The sequence below is a fragment of the Doryrhamphus excisus genome, chromosome 19 (genome assembly GCF_030265055.1).
Source record: "Doryrhamphus excisus isolate RoL2022-K1 chromosome 19, RoL_Dexc_1.0, whole genome shotgun sequence".
NCBI lineage: Eukaryota > Metazoa > Chordata > Actinopteri > Syngnathiformes > Syngnathidae > Doryrhamphus > Doryrhamphus excisus.
This window is the reverse complement of record NC_080484.1, coordinates 6,298,328-6,311,477: the sequence shown is the minus strand read 5'-3', so window position 1 is coordinate 6,311,477 and position 13,150 is coordinate 6,298,328. Positions and strand designations below refer to the sequence as shown.

The 13,150-nt window shown below is 41.1% G+C and overlaps 1 protein-coding gene across 4 annotated transcripts; it reads right to left on the bottom strand.

The window, feature by feature from the left end:
• Window positions 1–95: 95 nt before the first annotated feature.
• Window positions 96–13,132, bottom strand: rbm18 (RNA binding motif protein 18). 4 transcript variants are annotated; one of them, XM_058057508.1, is made up of 6 exons: window positions 12,934–13,132; window positions 12,411–12,524; window positions 8,596–8,722; window positions 5,436–5,522; window positions 3,377–3,477; window positions 96–1,076 (listed from the first exon to the last, which is right to left on the bottom strand). In XM_058057508.1, exons 2-6 carry the CDS (start codon window positions 12,515–12,517, stop codon window positions 905–907), a joined length of 594 nt encoding a protein of 197 aa, XP_057913491.1. In that variant the 5' UTR covers window positions 12,518–12,524; window positions 12,934–13,132; the 3' UTR covers window positions 96–904. The 4 variants fall into 4 exon arrangements, with proteins under 4 accessions (XP_057913491.1, XP_057913492.1, XP_057913493.1 ...); XM_058057509.1 differs by having other exon boundaries at window positions 99–1,076; window positions 5,442–5,522; XM_058057510.1 differs by lacking the exons at window positions 96–1,076; window positions 3,377–3,477 and adding an exon at window positions 3,485–3,783.
• Between the last annotated feature and the right edge of the window lie 18 nt (window positions 13,133–13,150).

The window sequence follows — 13,150 nt, the reverse complement described above, 5'->3', positions numbered from 1 at the left end:
TGGCAATATTTTAAAAAGGACGCGCATCAGGCCTCATATGTTTACACTGAAGAAAACAACATTTTAATAATAAACTGATTCAATCCAGAATACGCTCATTTTGTACAATTTGTTGGGGTGGAAAAAAGCACCAGGATAAAAATGACAATATAAGGAACAATAAAAGGATTTGTGTTCGATTGGATTGGAATCATTGAGATAATGCTGTCTGTTTTTTCCCAATATGATGTGCTAATTCATAGCTACTGTAATTATAGCAAAACTATTATTAAACATATCCTTTTGCAGCAAAAATAAGAAAGAATATAAAATTAAAATAGCAGGAAAAACCGGCTTATGAAATATAATATTTAGAATATTTTGACATATTGTGGATATGGCTCTGGAAGTTTCGTAGTACTATAGCTTCTGTACTGTAGGTGCATAGATATATCACTAAAATGTATAATTAAAAAGAAACAAAATGAGTTTTTGATAAAAATGAAATCCAATTTAATTTAAAGAATGGTCGGATCTAAGACGTCACACACATTCCTTCTAAATGTCTGCTGGTTTGTCATACTGAAAATGTAAAATAAAAAAATAAAATAAATACAGTCAACAGAGTTATGCCATTTTGCGCCTGATGAATGTGGTGTTTGGTACGATTCCCGAATGGAGGCCCTCACACACACACACACACACTCCTAAATGATACTAGAACACAACAAACCCACTGCTTTTTCTGTCCCTGCTTATTCACAACAAAAAGTCTTTCATGAAAAGTCAGTGGGGAAAAGCTCCTGCAGGGAGTCGTGTTGGGGGGGGACTGGGGGCTGTGGGGGTGCTCTGAGGTGTAGCAAAAGAGGTAAATACAAGAGGTGGTAGGAGTGATGGCTTCTCCATGGTAAGTGGGAGGACGGGGTCATCTTCTAAAGCGCCGAAAGGGCCTGCTGTGTGATTTGGAGTAGGGCTCCCAGCGCTTCCTCTCCGGCGGCTTGTTGTAGACGTACGCAGACGGGCCCGACGGGTCATCATCTGGATTCTCCTCCATCATCTGCAGCTTGGCCTCGATGGCACGGATCTTGGCGCTTGTACTTGACGGACAGAGAGAGGGGGAGAAAAATGGAGGAAGTTAGTGACGAGGCTCAACAAGATAATACCTGTGGCGGGTATATGGAGGGGGCGGCGGTGGAAGGAGGGGGTTAAACGGAGAAATGCAAGCTGAAGCGCGGACTGAGAGGAGGACGCGCGGCAGGTGAGAGGAGTAAAGAGCGGCAAGATGACGCCTCGTCGCCTAGGAAGGGAGTGTTTTTATTTCCTCTCCTGCCAGGCGTGAAGAGAGCCATTTGGAGGCCACACTAGAGTCCAAGTGTGCGGCGCCGTCTCCAGGAGAGCCCTTGAGATGGCATCCCGCGCTCGCAGACTGTCTCCCTGAGAGCTCTCACTCTGCTTTATTTACCGGGACTGCAGACATGAAAGAATGGCAGCACTCGCCGGCATGCAAATACGCTCATCTGACGTGTGCGGGGCGGCTGGGACCATTCTGTAATTGGGATGCCGTAAAAAAGGGGGGCGTTCCACATGGCCGTTATGGGTCACCTGTGAAACCGTATCAATGTATCATCCTATCACACGTTTGATTACTTACTTGCATTAGTTATTTATTTACATTGAAATCAGAAGGTGCCCAGCAGAAATCCATATATGTAATTTGATTATAGAATTCTGTTAAATGTGGTTTGTACAAATGGTCCCTCAAAATGTACATAAATATAATAACAATAATAATTAATAATTACAATAATAAAATCACCCTCATAATCAATACAAATAAAATAAAACGATGATAAAGATGAGGGTCTGGAGGCCAGAACCAGACTGGACAAAATAGCTGCATGCCTGTCCTGTCTTTTTTTTTTTTTTTTTTACAATTTTGACATCCGTAACCGAACTGCGTGTGTGCATGCGATTGTGCATGTGTACACGCAGTAGAAATAAAATTCAAATTTCCCTCCAATGAGTAACCTGTAAGCTACAAGGCCAGCTGCCTTTTCACTTCCTGGTTGCTGCAGAGTGTATTTCTATGGGAGGGATGCAGGCCGAGTTCTTATAAAATGCACCTCTGCCACCCTGTGGTCGTTTTTTTTTTTCGGCATGATCTCTTCTATTGTGGAGTTGCATCATCATTTATTTGTTCTTGGGAAAGAAAAAATAAGTATAAATACCTCTATGGTAGCTAATGAGAGAGAAATCCCAATTAGAGAGCTACCACCTCCTGGGGAAATTGGTGAATTACAGTTTCAACCACCGTAAACAACACCTTTAGACTGTGGGCAGCATACTGAAAAATAAAAGGATTTTGATATTTTTCATGGGCCGCACAGTGGACGAGTTAGCATGTTAGCATGTTGGCTACACAGTCAGGGGATGGGAATCTGAGTTTGTATGTTCTCCCCGTGTATACATGGCTTTTCTCCGGGTACTCCGGTTTCCTCCCACATTCCAAAAACATGCTAGGTTAATTGGCCACTCCAAATTGTCCATAGGTATGAATGTGGGTGGGAATGGTTGTTTGTCTCTATGTGCCCTGTGATTGGCTGGGATAGGCTCCAGTATACGTGCGACCATATATAAAATGGATGTATAGATATTTTTCACTGTGGAAAGAGGCTTGAACCAATGCAGCGTTCATGCTAACAAAATGCGTGCTTTGTGTTGTACTAGGGATGCACAATATCTTTTCCAAGCCGATACCGCCAACTTCCTGCTTCTCATGGCTGATACCGATATATACAAATACAGCATATATCCCTCATATATGGTAATGCGGTTTGATTATCGCGATCTTGCTTTGATTCATCAATGATCCCTGTTTTATTGGTTTAAAAAAATGTATTGAAGCAAACTGTACTCACTTTTGGTCTGGAAGAAGCATTTTCCAGCATAAAAATGGCTACATGATGTAAGTAAATGAAATATAATACGGTACAAATAGAGTACAAGGCAGAAGCAGCCTTTGTTGGGATTATTGGGAATAATTGTGTCAGTGTTCAGTGAGACAGGTACTCGACTCGTAAATAAGAACCCTGGAGCAGGACTTTTATTTTGGTCTTAGGAGTAATTATTAATTAAGTAAGTAATTACTGGGCCCATATGAGGGACTACTATGTATGTATTGGTTTTAACAATTCATCGTCTCCTTTGCGACATTACATCACTGGTTGTTTTTGCGCAATATAGGTGTTGGTTGGAAAATTGATGAGTTTCATGAGTTATTGCCGACTGCTCTAATTGTGTGAATATAATTTGGTGATGGCAATAAATGCATTGTTTCCTGTGGCATACGGTAAAATACGAGAATAAATGCGTGTAAATGCGAGTGTGCCCAAACAACCTGAGGTGGTTTGTGGTTAGCGCTCCATCTGCCGCCGACCCGCTGCTGGACGGCTCCAGGCTGGACGGCATCGTCTTGTCGTTGCGGAAACCCTCAAACCTCTGCACCACCACGACGACGACGATAACCACGGCCGGAGAACAGGCGACGGGAACAAACGGCGATGGAAACACAATTAAGCACACACACAGGATGGAGAGAGACGAGCAAAAGGTCAGAGAAGTGGAAAAGAAGGCATCGGGTTATCTCACACACACACATCTACAGCGGAGGAATGAAGGAGATAGCTTAGCATTTAGCATCGTGACTACAGAGCAAGCTGCAGGAAGAGAGAGGCATGTAAGACTAAGACAAAGAACACGCTGCCGTCTGCACTCATTTCCTGCGACACTCAATTCTCTCCACACCTGCGGAGAAATAAAGAAAAAACGGGGACAAAAGAAACAAAACAGTCATGTGATATTCAGAACAAAGCCCAGCCATTGGTGCTACATGGAACAGGATGTGAAACCAGGGGTGTCCAAGGTTTTGGTGTACATCAGCTCAGCATATCTAACGTCCAAGTTGAGTGTGTGTGTGTGTGTGTGCGTGTGTGTTGTGTCCCACACTGGTGTATGAATGTTTGGTGGCAGTCGGCCACCGGTCCATCGGACTAACCCAGGTCACTTGTAACTACACATGTAGATTACCACCACCAGTGTGTGACTGAGTGAATGAATAATGGGTTATTCTTCTTGATGATTATTAATGTCCAAGAGGCCCCTGCATCCTTGTATGTGGGCCTCAGCGGAAAAAGCCTGGACACCAATGGGTAATATTATTATTATTATTATTTGGTAATATGAAGTATATTGGTACTTAATATTGGTAATATTAAGACTTTCTGCAAGTAAAGATTAAGATTAAGATATGCCTTTATTCGTCCCTCAGTAGGGAAATTTGTATTGCACAGCAGCAAGAGTACAGAGTCAGTACAAAATACACAATATAGAAAAATAAACAATATAAACAACCCAAGTATTAACAAAATCAACAGTTTTCCCAGAGTTATTACAATACAGTATGTAGATACAGTAAACCTCGAATATATCGGACTCGGATATATCGGAAATTCGCTCACAACGGACAGATAAAAAAGAACCGATTTTTCTGTAATGCATTTCCAATAAAAATTCATTGCATTTCGCCTATTTCAGACAAAATCTCCAGTCCCGTTCCAATGCATTTCCATTAAATTTCCCTCGCATATATCGGATGGCTGCATCGTTATGCTAATCTTGTTGATCTCACTGGCTATTGTCTTTCTCCTGGCTCCAGATTTAGGACAAATATAAAAGTGAGTGACGTCAATAATACTAGCACAGCAGTGAATGAGATCTTAACCTCACTATTGGAAATAACGTAGGCCTGACGGGCGTAACAGGGACTAGCTTAATTAACAATTTGTTATGCTCAGAGTCCAATAAAGTTAAATTCTCATTACCTTACGTCTCTTTTCATTGCCCAGTCCAGGTACATTGGAAACATAGTCAAGGAAGTGCCTTTTTATAACGGATAAAATCCGATTTACGCATATACCGGATATAAATCCGATATATGCGTAAAACGGACATTTTCCGGTATACGCATATAACGGATTTCGCTTATATCGGACAAAACCAGTGGGAACAATTGAATCCGATATATCCGAGGTTTACTGTAATATGAAACGAAAGAACGGAAGATCAAAGCAGAAGGTATTTATAACGCTTCGGTAAAAGATGGCAATTGTTCCAACAAATCGGCAGTGATGGAAATGTGTGTGAGCGCAGGGTGTGATTCATCTCTATTCAGGATATCCCTCCACTATTTGCCAGCCGACAGCCTATTGTTAAGAGACAGATCCCAGTGCTCTACTTTGTAAACTAAGTACCTCCGATGCAAGGCGGTCGTAGCGTTTGGTGCACACCTTCTTTGCACGTAGCAGACATCCTACGGTAAGAGTACTCCCCCCCACTGATACACACTGTGTGTGTGTGTGTGTGTGTGATGCAAATGCAGGTGCAAGCATGACACTTACCCTTACCTGCGCGTGTGCCCATCGCACCACCAGCTTCTTGGACAGCGCCAGCTTGCCGTTCAAACACTGGATGGCTCTTTCGGCCTCCTGCGGAAGAAAGACGAAAATGGAGTAAGTACTGTAATAGTAATAGTTCAGCGGCTCTGATGACAGCGTATTAATGAAGTACTTAATCCGGCTGCGTGGCTATGTTTGAGTAAGCGAGTGCTGAAGATAAACACACACTTCCTCGGTATAACTCTTCAGGGAGGACTTCACAGCCCGCCAATAGACACTGGCCGTGAAACGAGATGCTTATCTTCATCCCGTCCCCCCCCCTCCAGCTCGGCTCACTCTAAAACAAATACAAGCCGCCCAGCTCATAAAGTCTAGACGTCCACCCCAGTGACAGACACACTCATGTGGTGCCGTCGAAATGCAGCAAATAAAAGAAATACAGCCAATTGTTGAAGATGTACACGTATACTGATTAAAATACAAACAGCAAATGGAAAATATGTCCAAGAAATTCATATATGGCACTGAGCTATTTAATATTACATTTCTTGTTTGCTCACGTGAATATGCATCTGCACAAAGGAGATTGATATATGACACATAAGTAACGAAAACTAACATGAAAACGTTCAAATACATCATCAATAATTTGTTGATATTTGACCAGTGATGCATCAGTATTCAGCTGGTATATATATATATATATATATACATATATCTACACATATATACATACATAGGGAAAAAACATACATTATTATTATTTTTTAAATATAATTTAAAAAATTAGGAAAATGTACAAATACATCATTAAGAATTATTTGATATTTGTTACGTGATGCAGTAAGGCTGTAGGGAAAAAACCAATAAAATATGAATATTAAAAAATATGCTACATTTGATTATTATTTTTATTTTATTTATTTTTTACATAAAAATCCACAATGATTCCCCACCGGCCTCCAATATATGTGTGGTGGTCAAATTTGTGTAGAGACATGGCACATTTGCATGTCACTTTAATGGACGCTGGCGACTGTTTACGTCTTTTTTTTTAAGTTTATTTTGAACATGAAAAACATCCAAAGCACAACAAACCAACCAAAATCAATTAAAATAAAAATACCTATGTATATATTGTGTGGAAATATGGGGTAATAACTATAAAAGCAATCTTCACTCGCTAAATGTACTGCAAAAAAGGTCAGTAAGCATAATTCCCAATGTCGCCTTCAGAGAACATACTAACTCCTTATTTCCTTATTTTATCACAAATACGTAAACTTGCTGACATAGTTCATCTTCAAACAGCTAAAATAATACATAAGGCTAAAAACAACCAATTAGCTAAAAATGTCATCCAATACTTCTCTACAAGAGAGGAGAAATATGATCTCAGGGAAGAACTACATTTGAAACACTTCTATGCTAAGACTACGTTAAAAAGCCATAGCATTTCAGTATGTGGAATCAAACTATGGAATGGATTGAGTAAGGACCTCAAACAATGCACAACGATGAGCCAATTCAAGAAACAATACAAGCAGTTGATGTTTGCTAAATACAAGGATGAAGAGTCTTGAACCAGTCATGATGTGCCATATATATCACTATATTGACACTTACTATGGTACCCATTATGTCATTGGATGCTCATATCACCTTGTACTTCGGTACGAGGTACATTATTAAAAAAAACTACAAAAAAACTTAAACTGTATTATGGAAAGCAGGAAGTGAACAAATGTAACTGTTACTGATTGTAAAAGTACCAGATGGATGGGGTAGAATTTAATAAGCTTTGCTTCTTCCTACTCCTTTTGGACATGTGGAACTGGGAACTGATTATGTCATGCACTCAATTGTAATCTGATGCATGTTCAAATTAAATAAGACCATTACCATATATAAACTTACACGCGTTTGAAAGGGAATGGGAAGAAGTCAAGACTTATCTAGTCCCACCCTCCTAACCACCCAGATTCCAAACTCATCCCAACAAAACATATATTATTCCTTGTCTACACAGAATAAAAACTCCATATCCAACCACCCTCACCCCTCTTTGTTGCATCAAACAAGGTTTTTTTGTTGAGCATTATGATTTCACACTTCTGCGGTCCCTGAACGCACCGTTTGAAATGTAATACTTTCCCCAATGCTGCCACGGCTTAGTCGTGCTCTTGGACTTGAACACATATGTACTGCTTCTTTCAAAAAAATAAGCATCAGATGACTGTATGTGTGTTCAAAGGGCATGACAATTCTTCTGATGTCTGTGACGCCCGGGAAAAAAAAGTTAGAACCTGAACGGATTCTTCCCATCTTGACGCAGACGGAGCAGCGCCGCACGGAGCTGGTGTGAGCCCACAACAGGCATTTTAATCTTCCGGAATTTATTCTCTCAGATGCGAATGAGGTGTGCTGACACACAGAAAGTCCCATTATAAGTCCCATTATAATGTGTCTTTATAAACACATTATAATAAAATGTGTTTGGGTGGCCAAACCTTGTCATTGTGGTCCAAATGTATGTGTGGGGGACACTAATGCAAAAGTATTGGGGCAGGAAATGTAGGGAGATTTTTTTTTTTTTTAAACAAGTTAAAAATATAAATAATTACAAGTGATATAGGAACCTTAAGTATTTTTATACCTAAATAATAAATGAATTACAATTCATAGAATTAAATGGAAACTATTTAAAATATAAAAATTAATGTAAAAAACAAACACTTTTTAAACGTTGGCATTAATCTGGTAAATAAAGCCAACTAATAAAATTGATGTGAGGCAGACACTGATGCAAAAGTATTGGGGTGGGAAATATAGGGCAGAATGTAAACCTTTAAATTTAAAAACAAGTTTTTTGTAAATACATAATAAATAAATTACAATTAATATATTGAACGTTTAAATAAAAAATAAGTCAAATGTTTTTATAATTGAATAAAAAATAAATTACAATCAATAAAAATAATAAAAAAAAATAAAACTTAATGTGAAAAATTCCAAACACTTTTTAAAAGTTAGTATTAGTAAAAAATAAACTACAAAAAATGAAATAATTTACAAAATAGATTTTTTTAAATGCACAAAAAATGATATAAAAAAAGCAGAAAATGTAAACACTTATAAAAGTTGTGATTAATCTGGTCGGTACCTCTCTGGTGTTAAAGTTGACAAAGCAGTACCCACGGGGCTGCCCCTCCAGAGGCCCAGACTTATGGAACAGGAAGTCAAACTGCTTAACGTTTCCAAACTTCTCCAGGAGCTTGACCAAGTGATACCTGCAAAGAGAAGGCATCCATATACAAAGCAAGTGAGTATGTACAGTGTACAGTATCTTTATTGAGTGCTGAAACTAACTCTTGTCATCCTGTACACTGCTACTGTAGCATGTCAATCTGTCAAACGCATGGGATAATGACAATGCCCCCACCCGCCCCCACCCCACCATGACACCTTTTTAGCGTTGGCGGTGGCACGCCAGAGACAGTAAATCTTTTATTGAGACAATGCAGCGAGGATACAGTAGCAGGACAATGAGGGAATAAAACAAAGGAAACCTCCAGCTCCCCTCCTGAGCGCCGCGCTCTGCACAAACAACATCCGAACCAGCGACTGAACATAGATATGTCCTCACTGAAGAGCTATGTACTGTGTGTGTGTGTGTGTGTGTGTGGGAGGGGGAGGGGGGGGGGGGGGATAAGCGACTGGCCTCGAGCGGCATGGGAAAGAAAAGTGTCTTCTGGGAAAAGAGGCCATACAATGAGACCTGCGTCACCTGCCGAAACCGAGGCTCTGCTTGGCTGCACTTGTGTTATGACTCATGTTCAATTAAATGCATAAGGACCCCCCCCCCCCTTTTCCCCCACTTCAATGCATTCTCACAAGCACTTTGCAGGGAATTGAGCACCATATTATGTTAACCGCTAACATCAGTTGACGGCCGACGTTAGCTGCTTGGACAACTTCAGGAAGAGGTATGGGTATGATAAGCTTCAGCTGATTGACAGCGAAGGATTTTGACAGGAGCTGATTGAATCAGGTGGGGGAGGATGGAGCGCACTACCTGACGGCAACCAGCAGAGACGCTGTTTTTCTGAAATAAGCGCAACATAAAGTCTGCTATGGGAAATTCAGCGACATCCGAACGATGGCTACTTTTATTTTTACTCAACACAAAACACTGACACGGAAACAGGAGATCGGATGGCCACGGTTTGACACTGGAACAGATTATTTCAAGTTTCCCTCTTCTCTACTGGATGCTCCACTGCATTTTAGCATGATTTAATACTGCTAGTTTACTTCACATAGAATTAAAGGAATAAAAATTGGATGGTTGGACCAGTTTTTTCCTCCTCTACTAACAGTGACCATACTTACTGTTCAGCTGATGTTCAGTTTGTGTGCCTGGCACCACAGGGGGCGACTGTATGACAATGTGAGGCCGCAGCAGAGGTCTACACTACACGTGATGGGTGCTTTGCACGACAAATGACTTCTGCTTTTCCCAGACAACACCCTGCAAGCCCAACTTGTGTCAGGCTTAAGGCCACATTCGGCACGCCACATTGTTTTTTTTGCGGTCTGAGATCACAATACAAAATAATGGAAGTAATGCATGTCAAAAAGACACAATGATTTTTATATATTTATAAAAAAGTATTTTACATAAAAATAAAAAACATCCCAAAGAATGTTTCTCACTAAATATATTTGTTCTGTCCAGTCAAAAGAAATTTTTTACTGCATGCATTTTTTTTCAAACTCCCCTATAAAAAGGACAAATGCACTTTTTCTAAAGAACTTTTTCCCATTCACAATTCTGATGTAAAATACGAACACTTCTTTCACACTCTTCTGTGTTCTAAAGATAAACAATCAGATAAAAAGGAAGATAGGAATGCACGTAATGGGACGCACCTATTCCACTTAGAACACCTTCTTCCGACATATTAACCAAACTACAGCGACGTTGTTAACATTGTTACGCCCAAGAACTATGTTACTGGTTTAGTGACACCTTGCCACACCTCACCGGCTTGCTACTAAACGGTTAGCTTCACCACACACTTTCCCACAATGCCTCAGGCCAAAAGGCAGAGGAAAAAGCAGCGATATGTTTTAACAAGGATACAAAAACGCTACAGTGCAGCAGAATGACGCCAGGACTAAAAGGCATGATCACAGGAGTGAAATAACACGTGTCACTTAATCATCACCAACCTGCGGGTTGATCATTCAAATACAAACAAAGGCCTGAACTTTGAGTGTTAAAACATGTTATTGCCCGTCTGAGTAAGTAAAAGTGTACGGTGAAGGGGTTTACAGCCTTGAAGCATACATAATAAAGGGTAGACAAGGGAACACTGCATAATGTTAGCATGCATTTGGACAATACCAACCTAAGGAGGAAAAAAAAATCTCCTTGGCAATGTTAAAAATACAGAATCCAAACAGAGTGCATGTGCGTAAATGCGAGAGCGTTTACAATGCAAGACACTCCAAGAACATTTTTGGATACTCGCTGAAGCACCACAATGGACCGAGTATCTCACGGGAGCCGTAAAAACCACCGGAGGAAAAGGAGGAGGAGATGGGGGGCGAGGAAAGGGTGGGAGAGCGTAGGGAGAGTGAGAGTAAAGTTCAGACAGGGAATGTTGGCGGCGAGGTGAAAGGTTGAGGCGGCGGGAGGATACGGAGAGGTGAGAAGCCCAGGGAGGGCAGCCAGGTAGTGGGAGGAAAAGGAAAAAGCCGTGGGGGGGTGTAATTCCAGATAAATGATGGCGGGGGGTGGAGCTTTGACAAAAACAGTACTAGTGTCCACCTCAGTGAATACTTTACTTTGGAAAGTAAAGAGACAATGAGACGAGGTACATCCCAATCAAGAATGACCCAGCCAGACCACAGATGTAGATCCAATGGATCATCTGTAGGGTGCCCTGGAAAAAGCAGCGCTCTCGGAATCAAGACAGACTTACCATTCCTACAAGTAACAGTGGGGAAATGTATGTGCTGTAATTTGACATTTTGAACAATTTTCCAAATAACTTTAACTGCAGGTATGGAAGTTCGCCGAGCACAGTGGAGCACAGACCGTATTGCGAATGCAGGAACAGGAGCTATAATTAATCTTCTCAATCAGCAACAGGGGGCCGTGGGCATTTCTCATGTTTTCCCTCCACACGGTGAGCCGGTGGGCTATTTAAACAGAAGTGGGGCAGAGCATAGCAAAGCAAAGGGAAGGAAACGCCTGTCTAGACGCCCACCAGAGCTGCAGCATGTATATTCTGCAGAACCCCCCACGGCCACACAAAAGCAATCTCTTATTATAAAGGAAAAACAATTATTTCCATTCTTTCCAGCACATTGTGCAATAAAGGTGCTGCTGACCATGTACATTGGTGCTATTTCACATTGAGACACCTTCCAAGAAGCAACAAGAGAAGCTGCATGAATATAATCGAATATAAACAAAAAATAATTCATAAAACACACACAGAGCTCCAGGTTGACACTGAGAAAGTAAACAGGGCAGGTGGGTGAAGAATGATGGCTGCCCACTTTTGCAGAGCGGCTCCACGCCTCGCTGCCTCTTTTTCACACACACGAGCGACGTCTGCTCAGTCTCAGCCTGTAACACACACACACGCACACACACTACACACACAGTTCATCAATCATGCACACAATGCAGTGCCTCTCCTGGAGGCATAGCCTGGCAAGTTTGGAAAGCAAAGTTTGGGATTTATAACGCAGGCTGCCAATCATCATCCTCGTGTCTTAAAGTTGGCGCTCCTTAAAGTTGGCAGCATCACGTGTAAGCTTTACGGTGGAATGTTGATTTGCGTTTATTACTTGTGACATTTTCTTTGTGCTGATCATGGAGCAATCTCTCCAAAGTCAGTATATACTGGAGTAGATTATGGTGGTTAGACAATATCTACAGAAAGCAAGTCATTTACTTACTCAGTGATTTTAGGATCAATGTTGCCTATCCACAATCGGTTCCCCTCATGGGTCCCACTCTCGGAAATGATGGAGGCATTTTCCACAGTCTCTGCTGCAGACGACATGTGTCCTCTGAGGGGGGAAATATAAATCATTAACGCAATATTCAGTAGTTCTGGAGTGCTACTGATAAATTACACCAGCAATACAGGCGGAGTTCATGCAATTGCCGTCACAAAACATTAGCTAACAACATATTTATATTACCGCGAGAACATAATGGCCAAAGACAAATTATGTTATGTGGCGCCAATTTGTTGCTAAACATCAACAATACAGGTGACAAGCTAGCTCGTAACGTTAGCTCTATAAGCAACTCCCAGCTGGACGTCTAACGTCCATTTTAACCGCTTTCGGCTTCTGTCTATTCATAGCAAAGCAAGAAACACATTCATTAAGAGTAACAATTGGCCGGTGACGATATTACGAGACGGCTTTATTGTTGCTAGCTGCTCGCTTGTCGGTGGCTACTAGCACTTACTCCTCGCTAAGTCAAACTTCCTCTAAGAAAACGCGGCTTCTTCTCCCACTTGACTTCCTTCTAATCCCACTTTCGGGGTGCTTCGCCCGTGTCAAATACTATAAGGGCTCATTTTTATATCTATATCATGTATTTCTTCTCATTTGGTTGCTGATAATGCAACTGGCTTTGCAACCGTCTAACAACAAAGGCGCATTGTGATGTCGTAACAGTTGTC